A 20,839-nucleotide genomic window follows, 5' to 3' on the forward strand; every position below is an offset into this window, starting at 1 on the left:
AGAATTAGCGAGCTGAGTCACAAAGTAGGAGCGGAAAAGTATATGCCCGGAGTGCGAAGTTGGACCATGCTACAGAGCTGAAAAAGACCAAAATAGGTTAAGATTTCAGAGTGTCTTGAATGAATTTTATTTGTGTCAACCTCCTTGTGATTTAAAAGGGATAATTTTATTTTCACCTTCTAAATTATCACTAGTTTTCATAATTAACTCTCGAACTATTTTTTGGTACACAATAAGTTTTGTGAACTCTCAAAAATTGTGCCGCCAAAGTAGATCAGCGGGAACTATGCGTTGCACCAAATAAGTGAGCTTGTCGAAGACAATCCCTAGCATGAAAGCTTGTCATCATGCTACTACTCCTATTAGAATATTAAATATGGCATCAAAGTTTGAATCTGGCTGTGTCATCAGGAGTTTACGGGAGAGCTCGGGGTTCGAATTCCTCCATTTATATATATCTAGCCTTCATCTTGTTACCGTTTAAACTTAAAACCGTGTAAATAGATTGCAAAGCAAATGCAATATTTGAATTACATTTACCTTGATAGTAGTTTCCAGCCTCCTCCCTTCTCCGCTTCATTCCTACTAGTTCTTGATACAAATTCGGAGGAACTAAGGAATGCAAGGTCATACAGAACTACCTTCAGGCTAGCATAGGTATGGAAAAAACAAAGAGTAACCGTTTCGGTTGAAGTTGTCAACAGAAATATTGCTGTTGAATGGCCGGAGAAGGGTGCACTCCGGTGGCTACTGCTGCTATAAACCTGAGTGTGCAGATCCTGAGGAGGCAGAAGTCGCGTTTTTAAACCATGATCTGTGTTGAAATTTGTAACATCATTGTCTATTCCTCGGACTAATATTTGGTGTTTTTTTTTTTCATCAGAACATGAAAGATTGTGCAGCATAGATTGCATGTATTGCACTAATGTTTCACAACGCCATGATTTATGAAGGAAAAATGTTGTAAATAAATCTAAAAAACATAAAAATCCTTTCATGAATCAATCAGCCTATGTAGTCACTGTCTAAAAATGTCATATTCTCCTTTCCTCTTCCTTCTTACCATCACTTTTTCTACCATGATTCTCGGCAGCATATGAGTTAAAAGGAACATCAACATCATTCACTCATGGTATGAACCGGTACAACAGTTTGTATGGATCCGGTTGTCGCTGCCTGGATACATAAAATGATCAAAAGAATCTCACATGTCGTAGCACCAACCTTACTTTGCTTTCATACCAGACCTCCAATGCTGGAGGAATTATATGTCGGCCATATAATCTTTAGAAGGTCAAAAATAATTATACTATATGTGATCTTGAGTTCTTTGCAGGCCATGATCAAGAAAGGTGAATCAGGAGCACAGAATAGCTGCGGATCCATAGTTTTTTCAAGCCTCTTTCCTGGTTATCCTGTCACCAAAAATTGCTGTCAAGAAATGCCACCAATATAATAGGAACTTAATTGTAGATCATCACAGGTAGGTTTCAAACCTGAAGCAGTAGATCCCGAGGGCGTTTGTGATTTCATGGATCACTGAAGTGGCAAAATGAAGGTAGAGAGACACTGCCTCAAAAAAAATTAACTGTGTGAGGTACAATATAAGGATTCAATTCAGAAGATCAGAGGTTACATTCTCACAATGTTCAGTCACTTCTAGATAGAGAAAGAAAGAAGGGGCTGCAATTGACTGCCTTGCATATCAGACATACTAGTCATTAGTTAGAGGTTTAAACTTCAAGGTGAAGACTAAAAGTGATCTAGAAAAATTAACTACTAGTCATTAGTTACTAACCTAGTGAAGACTAAAAGTGATCTAGAAGAATTGAAATAAATTCCTAGAACTGAATTAATCTAGCATAATTGAATGTACGACCTATTTGAAACATGTGCAGTACTTTCATCTCCTAACCGTATGATCTAATGGGAATCAAGTGACTGTCTCTCCAAGGGTATATATATGAAGGAAAACACAACAATGAAATAAGAAGATAAATATGCCTAGTTCTACACACAATATGTGAACTTTTAGGCGCTATATATACAGTGACAATTACAATAAATGAAATATTATAGATACAAAACTTAATATATAGCAGTGTTAAACTGTAGATGCTGTTAATGGCATTTCACAAATGTCCTTAATTATTAATATTTCTACATTTATTAACACACTTATCATTTGACATTTGTTAAACACTTTGGTATTCATGTAAAGGAACTATCAGAAAGGCCTTAGGGAGCATCATACAAGGAACTTATAAAAAAAAGGTTCATTACACATTTTGGGGCACATTTATCTGTTAATCCTCGATGCAAGAAAACAATATATAGGGTTTGCGCCACCAAGGAGAAATTAGAACTCATAGTTCTACGAATTATTTTTCAATTAAACAAAACCACCAGAAGGAATATCCATGGGCAAGTGAAAAAACTCTTAAAAAGGAGATGTGTCTATAGAAATTGACCCACAATAAAGAAACCTTTAAAATTATAAAAGAAGTGAAATGATATCTGAGAGACAGTATTAGATTTACCTGTGTATAAGCAGAAGAAAAGAAGAACTAAATATTCGACAACCAGAGGAGTTCTGCAGCCAAAGAAAATAAGACCGATAAATATATGAACTTGAAGCTAATAACTATGACAAGAATTCAGAAATAAAGCACATGGAGCATACCCGCCATTAAGCCTGGCAGTCAGAGCATTAGCGATCGCAAAAGGAAGAGGCAATAGAGACTGGTACATATTTAAGCATTATACTACTTCAGTCAGTGTGTGCACAGGAAAAAAAGGACTTATTCAACATCAAGAACAAAAAATATTCAAAAGACAGGTTCACAGGGGTAGGTACCATGCACATTCCAGTTTTCAAACCCTTGGGTTCATCACACAAGTGAGCCAGGATCATCCTTCCCTGATTAAAAATGTAAGTTTAGCCTAATACATTAACAAAATCATAACACATTTTGTACTATAAAAGAATGCGGACAATCTTATCTAGTCACTTAAAAAGGGAAGCCATCCCATTATACACATAATACATATATTTACATATTACATAATTTACATCTATAATTATATGCACTAGTACATATATACATACATATACATTGCATAGTGTATAATTATGCTGTGCAACATGAGATCATTGACATTAAGACACTTCAGGTATTGACAATAGGGTTAACATTTGGAAAAACAGCCACTTTGGAGCAAAATACTGTGATTAATTCCCATTACGCCCTCGAAGAACTTATCTGCCTTCTGAAATAGTTGACTGATGAAATTTTCTAGCTACAAGTATCAAAAGATCCAGAACAGTCAAAAGTCCAGTCACAAGTATAAAAAAATGTTAAGGTTCTAGATCTTTTGGTGTTTTAACTACTAGCTCAGGCCCCTTAAGGTTCTTGTGCTCACTTAGGCTGCATAGATCTGGCCCAAAGGTAAATTGAGAAAATATGAAGCTTCACCAGGTTTCTATCCAAATGTGAAGGTAGTCCAAGATTCAAAATTACTCACTATGCCTCAAGAGAAAGTGACCAGAATTTAACGCCTTCTATGCAGGTCCAAACGTGTCCAAAAGAGCATAAGAGTGACACTAGCTAGAATTCTTTCTTCCACAATTAACTACTATATTTATCTTATTTTCCTTTGTGGAACGAGAAGAAATGAGGATTATACATATTAGAATTTTAGCACATCCAACCCATATATCCATACTTACAAGTATGCGCATACAGTAAAACATATTTTTATCGCGTGAGAAAATCAGGAAATATTTTACAAACATTCAATAAATGATATTTTTCATATGATAAGTTGATAATTTATATGTAAATTGGATGAAAATATGCAAGAGGTGGACAAGAGGGCACTCATGAACCTCACGTAATTAAACAATCCTGTTTCTTATTATTAGTATATCCATATAAGAATGTCTTAAAGCAAATTACAAGTTTCAACTATCTTACCACTAGAAAGCCAAATGCAAAACCAGTTCCAACTATGAGCAAATGTGGGTGATTGGCCATAATATCAGAAGGAGATAAATAGCACCTGCATCAAGATCAAGGATAACTCAGGCAACAGATAGCATTACATTTGATTGCAAAAGAAAAGGACAAAAATGTGAGTATTATGATATGCAGACCAGATAAGGACTCCACCCAGAAGCACACCAAAAGGAAAGAGCTGGTGAAAAAGAAAAGAAACACATTAAGAAAGAAAATTAGAAAAGGAAAGTTTATAGGTATATGCTGCATAGAAACTTACCATTGCTAACGCCATCAGCATGCTGCCTTTTCTTGCTTGGACAACCTTCTGGACATTCTGATAGCTGCAGAAGAGCATATCCATTACTATAGTCAAACTAGTAAAACAGAAATAAAGATGCTTATCATACTTCTTAGGATTCTTCTATGTAAAAAATGTTTAATCATTTGTCCTTATAAGCGATTCCATTGTCAGTGTGTTGCTCCAGAAATATATGGAAACTTAATATTAGCACAAATGAACTTTTATGAATCATTCACTTTTGACCTCCTTTTCTACAGAGATCATGCAAGTTCGTTCTCAAAATAAATTCTCCCACTAAAAGTCTGCTGCAAGTTCCAATAAAGCTTGATCAAGAGAAATCCAAAGTTTAACCTGACGCATGAACTTGGCAAAACATCATACCTGTAGAAATTACTATGATAGAAACCTGACAGAGTAAAAGTTAATACAGCTTGTACAGAAGTGTCAATACTTCAGTCTCCTCAACTTTTTTTATAAAGGAATTCTCTTCAACTGGAAGACCAAATAGTGCCAGTTCATAAAGGTATGAGGAAATTTCATATCACTATCAGTTGTGTGATGAGTCACTGATGCCTAGCAATGAAATTACCTAATAATAATCCAATTTGATGAATTAAGACCTAAAAACTAAACAAAATATTATTTCAGAAATCTACAAGTCTCTGATTGTAATTTCATTAAAGTAAGTTCATATATGAAAATAAGGACCTAAGGTAGATAAAAATAGCCAGAAAGATGAATAAATTACTGTTAGCTACAATAGAATCATGTATGAGTATGAATCATTAATCATATTAGTTCCTGATAAATTACTGTATGCTATGTCAAAGAAGATTACTTGGATCCAATAGTTGGGAGGACACCAAAAATAATCATAACAAGTAGCACAACGCCATAAAGCGGGGTTTCTGACAACAGCCCAATAAAAAGTTATTAGAGTCAAATATAGGATCGCTGTCAATTACAATATTTTATATTTCATACAAAACTGCAAAGAAATTGAAAATATGGAATGTCAAGCATGCTAATTGAGAAAGACTGCCATTCATATAGGATTAATAACATCAGTCATAACATAATATGTTCTAAGACCTTGTTTGTTTTGAGTTTAAAGGTCTCCTATGAACTAGTTTAGGGAGTCCTAAATTGGTTTAGCAATCAAACATTTTTTTTAAAATCTTTTTCATATCTAGCCAAAACTAAGAAACGAGACTAACTAATTAAGTTCGAAACTTAGTCTCAAATCAAACAAGGCCTAGGTGTCACAGGAAAATAAGAGTTTTCAGTTCCATTTACATAAGGTCAAGAAACTAAGTACAACTGAAATTTTTCACCATGAGATAACTTGCAGTGTAACAGCATACTAAAGCTCTTCTGTTTAATCATGTAACTATTGATTGACAGCATCAATAAATATGTCCTTTAAATGCCTAATTGTCAACAATAAAAAGAAAAACAATTTGAAGCACTGATAACCGTGTTTTATAAAATGCAAGGAACAAATTATGGACACTAAATTTGCTAGATGAAAGCCACAAGAATCACCTACCATTTATATGTGAATAGGATCTAGTAGCAAAATTTTGGCTATCATCTCTCTGTGTATGCTTTATCTAAAGTGTCATCAATACAAATGCTTGTCATTAAGACATTAACAACAGTTATTGCTAGTTTGGAAAGAAGCAAATCTGTAACCCTGAAAATCAAGTAAATGCCTGCAACATGATATACATGACAATCTAGTATAATGTTCCCAGTATCCATGCCCTTCTTGATGGATAAGTTGTTGTTGCTTATAATGTTATCAGTCTTATGATACACAGAGAACAGACTTCTAATGAAAAACGTACAAAGGCTGCAAGCTAGTTCAGTATGGTTGGCATTTGCAACTTTGCATAACAGTTTTGCTATCTAACTTGAATCACACTAATAGTTTATTAATCCAAACTTGCACCACTTTTATCTATAGCAGATGTTATTAGGTCCAGAGCTATCTTGCTTGTCTGCTGAATTTGGTACATGACAGTTCATGTAACACACCAATAATTGTTATGTTCTAGTGGCATGGTACATTTGTAGCATAATCACATTAAATAAAATGTGACAATCACAATAAAGTTTGTAGATTTCATGTTCAATTAATTGAAACCACATATGAACTGTAATGTACAGCAAAACGTATCTTAATCTATGAAAGATTATGCTGACAGCCATAACGATCTTAGATTTGAGGAAAGTAACTTCTAACAGGTGTTACAGGCCTCAATTTGTCAACATGAAGAAGATGAAAGTTTGAAAAGATCAATTAGTAAAGAACAATTAGTGTACTTACATCTGGGTCTAGACTGTAACCACAATAACTAATTTGCTTTTGTGTACTTACTGGTTTTTTTGTTCTTACTGCTCATTTTGATTAGGCTACATATCCTGAAAAACTGGCTATCCCCCTTTTATATAAAGATATTGATACTGACAAGAGAAGTAGAAAGGCCTTAAATACAAATAGTGTGTTACCTGTATTTCTAAACAAGAACATTAAGTTACTAAAGGATAGAGAACAAAGAGAATGTATAAAATTAGAAAAATAGTATTAGAATCGCCGTAATTGGGATCCAAGAAGTTAAGCACACAGCTAACAAATGACAGCCCTTCCCCCAATCCCCTGGTATCACAAAAGAAAGAAAAAAAAGGAGAAAGAAAGAGTATGACATAGAAGACAAGATATGTAAATCCTATTATTTCGCATTCCAAAGCAAAAACTACATCATTATCTTTTCAGTCTAACTTACCAGGAACGAATGGCACCCAACTAAGCAGTGGGATAGACTTTCTAAAATCTTGCGCCCACCATTCAGCTCCTAAGGAAAAAAAATTAAACACGAGATACATGAAAAATTAAGGTGAAAGATATGCAGCCTACTTAAGATTTGGTGAAAGTTTCAACTTTCAACAACCAAACAAAAGACATTCAGTTTGCCAATCATTAACATATCAAAAGTTTTCATGATGGTATCCAAAAATAAAAATAAAAAACTTTGGACACACACCTGTCAGAAATGTAAAAAAATGGCACACATAGATCAGCATCAGCCCTTCTGTGGGTCCATTAACTATGGGAAGAATGAGCGTATTTGTAAAGAAGCTGGATGGATAACAAATGATTGTCAGTGGGAAAGTGGACTGAGTTATCCAAATAAGAACCTCCTTAAGATGAAATTGGGACATAATACAAATTTAACGAAATGAGAATGAAGTGTGATATAGGCATATAGCATATATGTAGCAGCAGGACCAGTAAACTACAAAGCAATTTATGAAATGTAAATGTCACAGGTATAAAAAAAGCCAGAAAAATGAAAGTCGTTTTACTTTTATACCATTAAATGGCACCCTTTGGTGCTGAGAGGAATAGGTAGTCTATGGTGAGAAGTAGAGAACGTGGAATGTTATGACTTATGACAAATAAAGAGAAAATATACTTATGAAAATGAAATTTGACATGATACCAGAAAAAGGTTGCTTCAGAACTCAGAAGGATTATATATAAAGCTCCGATGATTTTCCCACAATAACAAATATGAGAAGAAAAGTACTCACTGTTCCCATGTTGCAAAATAGAATGGAACAGCTGCAATTACCCAGAACCAAAATGTATTCCTTCCACACATTGCAGTACTTCCAAAAGCCAAGGCTTCAAACTGATAAACAGTAGATGATAAGCTCACAAAAGAAAATAAAACCAGCACTAAAAGGGAAAAAAAGAAGATTAAGGATGAACATACAGCACATGTAAGCGCATCACATCCTGCTCAGCAATGAAAATTAGAAGGATTAACAGATGGACTTCTTTAATTTGCAATTCAGTAACAAAGCTTCAGATGAAAAGAGAATACCATGGTCAAAAAGTTCTCCTAGAGGACTTGATGAGTTAGTACGCCTTGCTTGTTTACCATCAACAGCGTCAAAAGTCTGGCAGAAATAAGATTGAAGATTACTATAAGCAAATACCACACCGGTTCCTTTAAAGAGAAGAAGTTCTAGTACAGGTCCTCTGAAGTATGCCTAGTGAAAGTACCTCACTGATTTAAGGTGTCTCAACTAGATCATGTTTTATGCTTTTATTACAGCCTCGAGACTAAAGTGGCTTTTTTCAAACTATTAGTTTATAAGGGTTTGACATCAGGTGTATAGGTGTATAGCCAGTCAAATAACCTTAATCCTGGAAAAGTTCCTTCTTTTGATGAAAAGAGCAACGGCTAATTAATCCAGACCATCCTAAAAAACTTTCTGCAACTTGTACATAATGATTGTCATTTTTCCTCCACCTTTTCCAACATTCACCTTAACATCGTCATCTCAACAAATTTTCTTCTGTGCCTATTTTGTTTCCTAGTTGTGCAATATTCTTACCTAAAAGGAATAGCTGATCTTATGATCATCCCATAGAATTTATTTTTTATTAAGAGGATATCTGGATATGTACTATGTAATGACTACATTACAATCCAAACTCAAGCACTAACATTTTAAGTTTTTAACATCCTACTCCAATTTGAAATGCAATGTTTCTCAGCAATCAGTCCTCTCATTTGAGTAAAGCATTCAGTAGTAAGACCTCGGCATAGAAAATATTCTTTGTAGAGTTGTCTTGTAAGACCTAAAAGATAACCAATAAATCCCATGATTTTTGGGCTAAACAGCCAGGCAGCCACTTCAGTTCACTTCCCAAAATCCCAGGATCTTGTGCAACAAGAAAAAAATTTCATCAACTGTCCATTATGTTCATTTCAAACATCAAAATGATTACGAGCATGTCTAAAATCAAACATCTTCCAATGAAGGTAAAAGTTAATGAACATCACAGTAATCACTCGGTCAAGAGAATGACAATAAAACATCAATAAACTTTGCTTGACAGTTTTAATATGCTTCTTTTCATAGGTTTCATTCGAAATGAGATCACATCTAGTCATTAATGTTTAGGAGCAGTTGCTAATATATATTCAAGCAACCTCTTCCATGCACAAACAAATGCAATAACATGGTTGAGATAACACAGTTAAGTTTACATACTATCTTGACTAACCTGATATAAGAAGAGAAGCAATCCATGAGCAAGATGGACCCATCTCGGGGGAGCTGTATCTAGATGAGGTGCATATATCTGTATGGAAGGACATTAAATGTTAGAAACAGATATAATGTGTTACATGAAGAAGGACATGTAGATTAAACATCAGATATTTTGATAATTTGAAACCAAAAAAGCCGAGTAAATATGTATAAGAAAGGCAGTCAAAAATAAGCATTAAACTAGCAATATGAGGCACCAAAGAGCAGCAAAACGCCAGAGAGATAACAAAACAGATGAAAAAGCCACACCTTGAACTCTAGTGCATATAAAATGGAAGAGAACAAAGAAAAAAGAGAATAAGCACATTTTATCTGTAATATGTACAGTACTATATAACAGTGTGTCAAGAAAAGGCACAAAAAGACCTATAAAATAGTTTGTCAAAAAAAGGCACAATAGTAAGAGCTACTCATGTATGAAAGCTAAAAAGGAAAGATATGGAAAAATAGATACATAGAACATTAAAATATAAGCTTATTTATTATATGGAAGAACTACTTACATAGCCAAGAAGTGCAGATATGACTAGAAACATAAAGCCCATAAGAGTAATCTGGCAATTGGAAAAACAACATTAATATCAAGAGATTTAAAAGAAGGTCCTACAAAGTTTGCATCAGTGGATTTCTTACCATGTTTGGTCTGGAAGTTAATTCCAACATGCAAAAAGGAAATTAAGGAAATCAGTCTCCATTTAATAAATTCCAACTAAATAAAATAGCACACAGAAGCTCAAAATTTATATGAGATTCTATAAACCATTTAGGGTTTGCAACTCGTAATAATGGTCTGACAGCAGTATTTAGTCATTATATTCTATTCCCGACATATATAAGTAACTAAAATCAGTAAAGTGATCAACTAAGCATGTTGTTGAGGATATGATCATTCCGACATTAAACTTTTCAGGATAGGTAGACAACTCAAGGACGCCAAAAGAAGTCATTTCAAGGAAAAACTAACATAAGAGGAATCACTTACGGCATCCAGAGAGGGAACAGAGTAACGCATCGGCTCCAAAAGGGTTGCAAGACATACTTCGCTACCAGCGAGTGATCCACTCCGCTGTACTTGTACTTGTGCAGCGTCGCGACGCCGTGATGCCCTATGTAGCCCATCTGCTAAATATCCAACAAAAAGGAAAAATTAAAAAAAAGAAAAGAAGGTTTCTTTCATTTCAAGAAGATCAAGAAATCCATCCAAAAATAGCAACAAAAAACAAAACAAAAACAGAACATCCAGTAGGGTTACAACTTCGTCAAGTGAGATCGGATCAAGAAAAACGACCAAATCCAAGAACAAAGGGACGAGGAGAAATCTAGGGTTTTGACGATTCGGCACCCCAACCTTTGAGACGAATCGAGCGATCGGGGTAAGAAACGAGAGACCGACCGCCGAGTCGCACCCCCTTCGCTCACGTGAGAAACGAGTCAACGGACGGGAATGAGGAGTGGAATCAAGAAGGCGACGGGTGAATTTAACGGCTTATGAACTGGCTCTCGATTCATGTGATTGGTTGGGATACTGTAACCCGCATATGGCCCACGCCTCATCTGGGCCATTAAAAAAAGTCGATCTGACGAAGTGTTCTCGTTCCTCATATTATTATTATTATTATTATTTATTTTTTTATAAAAAAAGTACAATCCCTCGTATATTGCAAATCATACGCACTGCATTATCTGACCACGTTACGTTGAATTTATGGAATATTTTAATTTTGTTTGAACGAAAATCATTTAACTCTTTATGCTTTATATCTTCTAAAGTTAATTATCTCCATGCTATTTTATCTTAAAAAATTTCACTAATTTGAAAAAAAAAAATACTAATAATCATCAACTGATAATTGAATTAGAAGAAAGTCTAGTTGTTAATAAAAGCAACGAGACCCAGGATTGGACTAAGAAAGAGGCAAGTGAGTGGTTCCTAATGCATCTTCTATAATATTAGTCTCTTTGTCATTCTTTTACTCTTATTGAGTAGCCAAGTGAGCATACTGACTCACTCAAGATCTAATTCCATCAATCATGATCGTTGATAAACCACTAATAGATTAATGAAACTTTGATTTTATGTTCAGTTTCATCCTTCATCAAATCAAGAGAAAGAAGAAAGACCGAACTAAATAACAAAAAAAGCAAAGGAAGTCCTCTTTCCATTCCATCTAAATTAGTTGAATAATATTTTTTAGTTACATTATAATCACAAAAGTACGAGGACATGGTGATGCAAAATAAAATTCTTAGGTGATTCTTATCCAAATTATAAAGGTAAAAAGTATTTAACCATTCTTTTTTTTGACATTTATTTCACTAAAAAGATAAAGTGGGCATAAATACATCACTAATTTCCCATATATGCTTGTGCTTTTCCTACTTTGTTTGCTATCTTTTTTTCTTTTAGAACCCTTTTAGTGGTTACCTTAACAATGAAGATTTGTGTTTGGCCCCTACCATTGTTAATCCAGCATATAGAACAAATTAGGTGCTTTTTTTCTTTCTTTCTAGATATGCTGCTGACTTAATAAAGGAATTATTAATGTTCACTTTCTATATGAATATTCTACAAAACTTGTGTCACACTTTTCTAGTCGTGCCTTTATTCTTTAACAAATTAACCTGCAATACTTTTTGTTCCACTATACATTGCCTATTGCATTGGGAACAGGAATGGCAGATTCAATTTGCAATTGCCAAAACTTGGTTCCTTTGATCTGCTCAATGGAATAGATATCAGATGCTTAAAAAAAATGGGAGTTATCTGTACAAACCAACTTAGGACAATATAATGTAGCATGACCCGAATGCTCAGCAACAGAGCTTTAATCACAAAAAGGACTCCAATTTCATCACCGACACCGTCAGCCAATATTCTGTAGCATAAATTTCTATTGCACTACTGGAAGGTATATAAATTAAGCAAAGAGAAATACACTACAAGTGCATGCACTTCGATAAATTGAGGTTAAAGAAGTACATAAAAAGCCGATACCATTTGCATTTTTCGTTCTTTTCTAATGGAAGAACTATAGAAATGAAGTTTTAACTTTTGCACTGGTACAACACCGACAGAACAAGACGAGAAACATTTGTAGTTTCATGCTACAATTGATAGGCCCTCCTTCTTGGGGACCTTATTTCCTGGAAATGCCTTATTAGAGACATCAACAAGCGCCTTAAAGCTATATGGCTCATGCATCGACAGCTCTGACAACACTTTCCTGTTCAACTGGATGTTCTCCTTCATTAACCCATGCATAAAATTACCATAATTCACCTGCACAGGTAACAAAATAAACTTTAATCAACACCATGTGTTTTGCACTGGGTTGGTAAACAGGACTTGAATACAACTTGTAAGGAAGTGGGCTCATTAGCCAACTGCTTAACTTTTAGCAAACTGCTAATGCAAGTCCAAGGTTTTTATATTGAACTGATTAGCATCTCTTTAAACCAGTAACATCATGTTCATCAGCGTTCGTATAATAGCTTTCAAAGACCAAGTCAAGATTCCAACCACTAGAAGTTGATTCTTATGATTCTGTAAACTCTCCCGAGTAATCTGATGCTGAATGAATTCATGATAGCTCTATTAATACTATTCATTCAGGTCTAACTTGTCAGATGATGTTCATTTATTGTGCTTGTTATTAAGTACCACTATGCTGGAAATTATGATGCATAATGCACATGCATTTAATTTGGTTTAGGCTCTCATCATGATTCCCTATCTCATCCATTTAGTGGGTATGTCTTAGTTTTGCACAGTATTTTCTTTTCAATTCTTTTTTTTAATATTCTTCAAAGAAACAACTGAAAACAAGGACAGCAGGTAAATTTAATTGACATTTGCAAATTAAGAAAATAGAGGAGGGCTAGGTAAGCCCACCTCTGCTCGCCCTTACACAATCTTAGCTCAAGCTAATTTGTAGAAAGACAAACTTCCCACGAACAGCTAATTTATTGTTAGCAACAAGATCTCCATGGTTCTTGTGTTTGTGTGTGTGTCTATATAGTTAACCAACACTTCTTCTGATATCAGGACATCAGTATACTAGCAATATCAAAATTGAAGATAGGACATTGATATGAACATCTGCCATTAAACAGGAATTTTATGGTTTTCATGCCATGATAAAAGAAAATCATAACATTCAAGGTTTTCTATGATTGATGGTGCTAACAGCTCTACCATGTATGTTTAGGTGTGATGTTGTTAATCTTGTTCTGGAAAAATCAATGAGTGTATAAATCAAACTCAATCTGTTTGAAATAACCATAAACTGTGTGGCAAATCAGCCATTAAAGTTGATAAATTCTGGACTACTTTGTCCCTGGGTCAATAGCTCAAAAATTAGGAAGTTGCATAGATGTACATTGACAGTTCATCTAAAAGACCCAAAATAATTTCTTCACTTTCAGAGTCACTTTCTGTTAATATTACAAAATTTGGATCTTCCTAAAACTTTAACTAAATTTTAAAAAATCAGAAAAAATAGGACAGTAATATCTACAATATATGACCCTATATTAGGGAATGCAGATACTAAAATGACTGCAAGTTCAGAAGTTACTAGCATTTCCTCAATATTAGGCTATAGAATTTCAGTTCACCATCATTTATCTTGCTCCACTTGATGCATAAACAGGAGAGTGCTGTAGTAAAATTGGCACCTTCCCTTTTACCAGCCTATTTGATGAAGATAACTCGTAATACTTTTGTCCTCCTCTCTTTCCATGTATTTCTTTGGAAGGCCTCTCATAGTCTCGTGTCTTACTCACAGACTAGCCTCAGGTGTCAAATCAAGCCCCTCTCTTGCCTTTTGCCCATAATAATGTATATATTTCTATACGGAGATGCTAGTAAAAGCAAAATTCCTATAATAATCTCAATTCTTCCTTCTTTTTTCTTTTGACCAATAGGCCGCAGCAGCTCTTGTTTCATTGAAATTTAAAAAGGACCCCTTTCCACAAGGAAGTCTCATCAAAACAACCTGTTCCAACATACAAATAACCGTTCATGGATCATTAAGGCCCTAATTAACATCCTAACACCAAAATTCTTCCTTTGATCCTTGAAGACTAATCGATATTTTATTGTTTGCGAAAGGCTTGGATGACAATGATTTTCTCCATGTAATATTTATGCTTAAAGTTGTGCAATTAAAGCTAAAAAGTGTGGCAATATCCTTACTTTTCTTCACTTCAAATCATTATAATCCTCTATCCAGATATATTTATTGCAACAAACACCTTTTAACCTGACCCAAATTCTAATAAACCTAGAAATTACAACTATCCTTACTGTGAACAATATTTGTTTATCCTACTCTTGCTCATCCTTCAACTGAGCACCATAAGCATAGAGATATGATCATAATATTGCAATATACCCCATGTAGGCGCGTGCCCGCGTTGATGCGCTCGATCCACAGTGACCTCATGTCCCTCTTCTTGTTGCGGCGATCCCTGTAGGAGTACTGCAACGCTTTCTCCACCCTCTCTCTCGCTATCCTTATGCAGTTCTTCGCTCTCCCCCTGAACCCCTTCGCCAACTTAAAAATCTTATCTTTGTTCATCTTTCCACTCTCCTGCAAACCATTATTAATTCCCAAATCCATGAACAGATTGCGAACTCGAACTCTCGAATCAAATAATTAGGACCCAAAAGACGAACTTTTTAGATGAAACATAGACGATGGTTACCTTGAAGAAGGTGCTCGTTCTTTTCCTCCGACGATGGCAGCGATAGAGAGGGAGGAGAGAGCGCAGGGTTTTAGAGGAGGGTAGTCGGATTCGACCCGATATTTTAGCTCGAACCCGGCCCGATAATTAATTGGGCTTTTTTTCTTATGGGCCTATTTCTAATGGGCTTCTCGTCTCTTTCCCCTTCCCTTCGTCTGTCGTCTATGCCCGATCACCAAACCCGAGCATGCTCTCCTGTGAGGAGAATCGCGTCCTCGTCGTTTCCACCCAATCGACAGCGAATTGGTCAACGACAGAGAGGAAGCTTCGGTGCTTCACGCTGTGATCAAAGGTCTCGTCAATTTGTTTGCTTTTCTGGGGTGACACAGGTCGAAGTAGGGCTAAAATTCGGAGAAATTAGAGGAAACAAGATCACAAAAAGGTTGCTTCGAAGAATTGCTAATGATTGATTGGTCATAGATATCGAGAGAGGGAAAGATGAAGAGGGATCGAGGGGAGATCGGAAAGATGATAACGCGGTCGAATCTGGCGGAGCAGCTGCGGGAGTATCAGATCCGATCCAAGCACGAGTGGGCTGCCTTGTCCTTCTTCTCCTCCACCTCCAATTCCTCTTCGCGGTTAGACCTCTTATATCCCTAATTTAGGGAAATTGATCCGCTTTTTATTTACTGCATTATTATGATCACTGTTTGATCTCTAAAACTAGTCAATTGGTTGTCTTAAGGCCTAGACTCTTTTATGAACTCGTTTTAGAGATCTACGTTTCTATTGCTAACTTTGCCAGGTGAGGGGAATATTAATAGCTTTTAAAAAAGAGGAAAGAAGAGTAGTATTTCGAATAGTAATAGATTTTGCACTATTTTGATATGGTTGTGATATGGAACATACCAGTTTATTTAATTTTTTCCGAATGATTAGAATTGCTTCTCATTTTAATTGTTATCAACATGCAGCAACTCGCTTTCTGCCTCCACAACAACTGGAGAATTTTGTTCTTCCTATTTGAATCAAACCTATTGAAAACTCCCTGGAGTTGACGCCCTTATATCTAAGAAATATCCTCTTTTTTAACTTATGACAATGTGTATTATGTCACATGGTGACGCATTGCATACAAAAACTAAACATCAATTACAGAAGTATGGTATTTTATATGTAGTGTATTTGTTTATTATAAAAAAATGCTTCTCATACCAAAAGAAAGAAAATAAGAAAAAAGTGTTCATTAGTTGTGTGGAATGCTTGTATGTGGATATAGGCATATGAGCATTTGGTAAGAAGAAATTGTGCTTCGATCCCTCACTGATTCAATGCATCATGCATTGAAAGCAATGTGTTCATTAAGCACAATACTCACATTAGAAGATACCTACTAGCATCCTTCACCCTAGGTTGGTCAAAGTGTATAGCTTGGGATGTCTATGCTGATTGACTTTGCAATAAGAAATTAGACTTACTAGGCAAGGACTACTTTTGCATCTCCACTATGTAGGTCTCCAATGTAGTTGTAGATTCTTTCTTAGGTCTCTAGCTTCACTAATGTAGGTCTGCAATGGTAAGCAATCAAGGTTGTCAGTTCAGATTGGGGAAATTAGGGGTTTTAGCCAATTGCTTCTGTTTTTGCAACTCTACTAATGTCGGTCTCCAGTCCAGTAGGAGTCATTCATTTCCAAGATACGGCAAGGTTAATTCCGAAAATATTAGTATGAAATGCTAGGTCTTCATACAGTAGGAGTCATTTCTTTTCAGATGACGCTAGATGATGCTGGAAGTATTTTTTCTTAAGAATTATCATTAAGACTGATCATCATGCACATTGTGTCAGCTTTCTTTTTTTTCTTTATGGTAAAACCTTTAAAAGAACATCAACTGTTGACTCTAGGATCTAGAGCTGAAAAATACAATGGTTTTGGTTTGTATAGTGAGTAGAACAGCTTCTTCCAAGCAGGAAATCTTAAAGATGTTAATTTTATGAAAAACAATGTTAATAACAAGTTTTAGATAAGAAAAAGCAACTAATATTAGTACCAATATACATACAGAAATATGGGCCATCATTTTTGCTGTTTATTGAGAACAGATTTTGTAGGAAGCTGCATATCTTTTTTGACAACCTGATATATAGTGAAAGAGAAGAACTTTCTTTTGTGAGGAGTTAGTATGTTGAGGTATAATTAACGAACTTTAGTATTTTTGATGATGCAGCTATTAAAATTTGTAGGATTATTCTGGTTCCTCCTCCTATATATGCCAGCATATTGATTCTTCTACTGTATTTGCCTTGTGGATGCAGGGTGGATGTGATATCTGTGCTATGGGAGCTATTGATTTTTGCTTCCCTTGTTTTCTCAGGAGTTGCTTTGTATTTCAGATATATGAAGCTGGCTATTCTCTTGATATGTCTCATAACACTAATTGTGTTGTGCATGAAAATAACAAAGCAAGTAAGACAAAACAGGAAAAGTAAACGAAGAATGCTCCTCCCATTGTCAATGTAAAATTGCAAGCCTTTGTTTAATCCTATTTTTTTGACTTACATGTAAGTTATACTCGGGACAAAGAGCTGGTTTTTAGTATACTTTGATGTATGTTTCCTTCCAAGGATGATACCAATGTTAGAGTCAAGTAGCTTGCTGTAAATTACCTTCCCCCTGCTCAGTGTCATTAGATGGGTAAAACACAAGCTTGATACATGAGAACAAGAATATGAAGCCCAGAGTTGCCTCACTTTGAACAAGAACAAACTTGTTGAATCAGAAATTTTGAGGCAAGTTGTGGTTGTTATTTTAAGGCAGTCATGATTTAATCAGGGAAATTGACCTGATTATCCTTTTCCTGGCCATTGTTCCTTCTAACTAAGATTTTTACTATTAATACAGAAGAAAATTGCTGTCAGACATTCTTCTTTTAACCCTTCTATTATTCATTTTACTTCTTGTTTAGTACTGAGTAAACCAGTCTTGCTTGTCTGCAACAGCAAGTTGTTTTATCTTATATTTGATTTGGAAGATATGATCATGGTAATTTTTTTGTGACATTTTAGCCTCTTTTCCAGTCTTCGACTTACTTAAGGGTATTATCTTCTAGATATGCTTATGGGATCACAAAACTCATTGGAATTTCTCATAAGCAATATATCAGCTCTGATCAGTAGCCAATTGCTGAATGATGGTAGTGGCATCATAGCCTACTTTACAACTCAAAAGCATGTTAACTTTGCTTTTGCACTTTGTAAACATCATGAAGTAACTACTTTATAACTACACAACCTATCAACCACTTGTTTCAAGCAATATATATATATATATATATATATATATAAAACTGCATATGAATCATTCTACTTCCCTTGGTACTTTGTACTATGTTCAATTATTGCTTGATATTGTTCTATCTGTTGGTCCATCATCACACCTCTCTATGCACCTATATTACCCAAAAATAAAGAAAAGAAATCTTGAGACAAGGGTGGCCCATCTTAGAGACTGGATGATATATAATTATTGTATGTGGCATTCAGCAAATGAGTAAAGTCCAATAATTGTCAGATTTTAGGGCAGGGGGGTGATAAGGAAAGAGGGAAAGGTACATGAACCATGCACAAGTTACAAGGCCAGAAGGACACTGTGGGCTCACATTCCTAATACGAGGGGTTGTGCCTTGTAAGCCTAAGTTGTAAGCAGCTGTAAGATCTGGACTCCAAATTTTAGATATCCAACATCTCTCATGTTCATAGTCTTTAGCAATCCAATTGGAAGTGGTAGGCCAATGCATACTCATACAACTACTCGGCTTTAAATTCTATGTCTATATTTAACGGTTTTAAAATAATTCAAATAAAATAAAAGTTTAATATTATATGAAATAATTAGTTAACTTAGAAATTTAAACCATATATATATATATCATATCTTTTAACTAGAAAAAGTTGCTTTAAAGATGGTTCTTTCTTGTTGTAAAAATATCATTGCAAAGAAGGGTAATATAGTTTGCTTCTCGTATATTGCAACCAGAGGAAAAGAAGTGTAAGAAGTATTCTGCCCAACGAGAATTTATTTTATGGCATCTAAGGATATATACTAATAGTGGATCACTTCTTTCCTCATTGATTCAAGTAGCTATCTATACTCCAACCCAGTTGGTGTGATCTTGGAAGTACCAATAGGAAGAGAAATTTGATGCAATTATTGACATCTTTTTCTTGTCAGAGAAGTTATATGATTCAAATTCGATACTATATAATTCAAAAATTAATCCAAAATATATGTACATGTTACAACTCTTCCAAAATGGCACTTATAATATCATATCAAAAGCCATACAAAACCAACTGCTGTGGAACCGCAGAGGATACCAAGCACCTTCTCTTGGCAATGGAGGCCAGCACGGCTTCCTCCACGTCAGCCGGGACCCGGCTCCGGAGCAGCGCGATGATGTGGCGCATGCTGGCGGCGTCGCACGGCATGGTTATAGGCCCATCTGCAGGCAATCCGAACTCCTCCTCCGACATCCTAAAGAGCTCTCTGAAGATATTGCTCGTCAGATGCTTGAGAGGAACCATGAAGCGTTTCCCATCCACAGTGTACACAAACACGTGGCCTCTGCTCGCAAGTACTCCAGAGCTGTGACCCTCGGATTTGCTACTCGCGAGCTTGTTTGAGGACGAGGACATGAGCATCATCCTCCTCCTCCCTAAAGCTGCCACCTTTTGCCACTTACGTGCCATCTCAAGAAGCCTCTTTGGGTTGAGCATGCTTGGAAAAATGCTACGAGTCTTTAAGGCATTGGGAGTTTTGAAGGTTATATATATATATATATAGAGAGAGAGAGAGATAGAGAGAGAGAGAGAGAGAGAGAGAGAGAGAGAGAGAGAGAGAGAGAGAGAGAGAGAGAGAGACAGTCCATGTGTCAAGTGGAGTTTAATTCATGGGATAGGCGAGGCTGCCTACAGATAGATTTTATATATATAATATATATATATGACCAAATTCATGTACTTATCTAAGTACAGTAGGAATGGCTCATGTGACGTTGTCCAACTCCATTTAATTGCTTCAATTCCTTTGGAACGATACACTTGAATAGAGTAAGAACTCTGTGAACAATGCACTAGAATTTATCCAAGTATTATATTGAAAGTGAGATGGCGTGCAAGCATCTGGTACCATATATTGATATTTTGATACACACACACACACACACACACACACACACACACACACATATATATATACAAGTGCAGGGAATTGAACACTGCATCTGTGGAAGATGATGCTGATTCCCTTGGAATCTCATCCTCTGAAAAGGTTATGCCAATGGATGAGAATGTCCATTTTGGATGCAGAATCATAGATCACTGTCGTATTTATTTCCTTATATTGTTTGCCTTCATGATATGATAACAGGTTAAGATTCCACACGGCTACAGTTGATGAGCTACCACAATATGTAGTTTTATCTTTCAAATTTTTGGGTCAAGGTGAATGCATCCAGAAACATTTTCCTTTCCCTCAGGAGTCCTTCATGTGCAATATTCTTATCAAATTAGAGCCAAAACAGTCAAAAGTTAGCTTCCATAGTCAAGGACAGAGCCAGAATATATTGTAAAGTGGGGTTAACTTAGTGCTTTGTTCATGGATTGTTGTGTAGAAACTATTGCAATGTTGAAGTCAAAGAGGGGAGTTATAGCTCTTCT

At 35.5% G+C, this 20,839-nt stretch overlaps 4 protein-coding genes across 4 annotated transcripts; 1 reads left to right on the forward strand and 3 right to left on the reverse strand.

Moving 5' to 3' along the window:
* Window positions 1–894: 894 nt before the first annotated feature.
* On the reverse strand, window positions 895–10,931 carry LOC140769999 (choline/ethanolaminephosphotransferase 1-like). The gene is made up of 19 exons (XM_073110940.1): window positions 10,784–10,931; window positions 10,418–10,554; window positions 10,069–10,078; window positions 9,939–9,989; window positions 9,389–9,466; window positions 8,196–8,271; window positions 8,085–8,107; window positions 7,900–8,000; window positions 7,350–7,444; window positions 7,092–7,160; window positions 5,141–5,210; window positions 4,279–4,342; window positions 4,157–4,197; window positions 3,978–4,062; window positions 2,858–2,920; window positions 2,684–2,742; window positions 2,541–2,593; window positions 1,497–1,569; window positions 895–1,415 (listed from the first exon to the last, which is right to left on the reverse strand). Exons 2-19 carry the CDS (start codon window positions 10,552–10,554, stop codon window positions 1,394–1,396), a joined length of 1,170 nt encoding a protein of 389 aa, XP_072967041.1. The 5' UTR covers window positions 10,784–10,931; the 3' UTR covers window positions 895–1,393.
* Window positions 10,932–12,368: 1,437 nt separating this feature from the next.
* Window positions 12,369–15,273, reverse strand: LOC140771357 (uncharacterized). The gene is made up of 3 exons (XM_073112865.1): window positions 15,145–15,273; window positions 14,832–15,029; window positions 12,369–12,715 (listed from the first exon to the last, which is right to left on the reverse strand). Exons 2-3 carry the CDS (start codon window positions 15,015–15,017, stop codon window positions 12,536–12,538), a joined length of 366 nt encoding a protein of 121 aa, XP_072968966.1. The 5' UTR covers window positions 15,018–15,029; window positions 15,145–15,273; the 3' UTR covers window positions 12,369–12,535.
* Window positions 15,274–15,382: 109 nt separating this feature from the next.
* Window positions 15,383–18,039, forward strand: LOC140771358 (uncharacterized). The gene is made up of 2 exons (XM_073112866.1): window positions 15,383–15,761; window positions 17,438–18,039. Exons 1-2 carry the CDS (start codon window positions 15,622–15,624, stop codon window positions 17,640–17,642), a joined length of 345 nt encoding a protein of 114 aa, XP_072968967.1. The 5' UTR covers window positions 15,383–15,621; the 3' UTR covers window positions 17,643–18,039.
* A 1,414-nt stretch (window positions 18,040–19,453) lies between these two features.
* LOC140770653 (auxin-responsive protein SAUR68-like) lies at window positions 19,454–19,897 on the reverse strand. The gene has a single exon (XM_073111906.1). It carries the CDS (start codon window positions 19,895–19,897, stop codon window positions 19,454–19,456), a length of 444 nt encoding a protein of 147 aa, XP_072968007.1.
* Between the last annotated feature and the right edge of the window lie 942 nt (window positions 19,898–20,839).

The sequence above is a fragment of the Typha angustifolia genome, chromosome 11, assembly GCF_048772165.1.
Source record: "Typha angustifolia cultivar Huaian chromosome 11, ASM4877216v1, whole genome shotgun sequence".
Lineage (NCBI taxonomy): Eukaryota > Viridiplantae > Streptophyta > Magnoliopsida > Poales > Typhaceae > Typha > Typha angustifolia.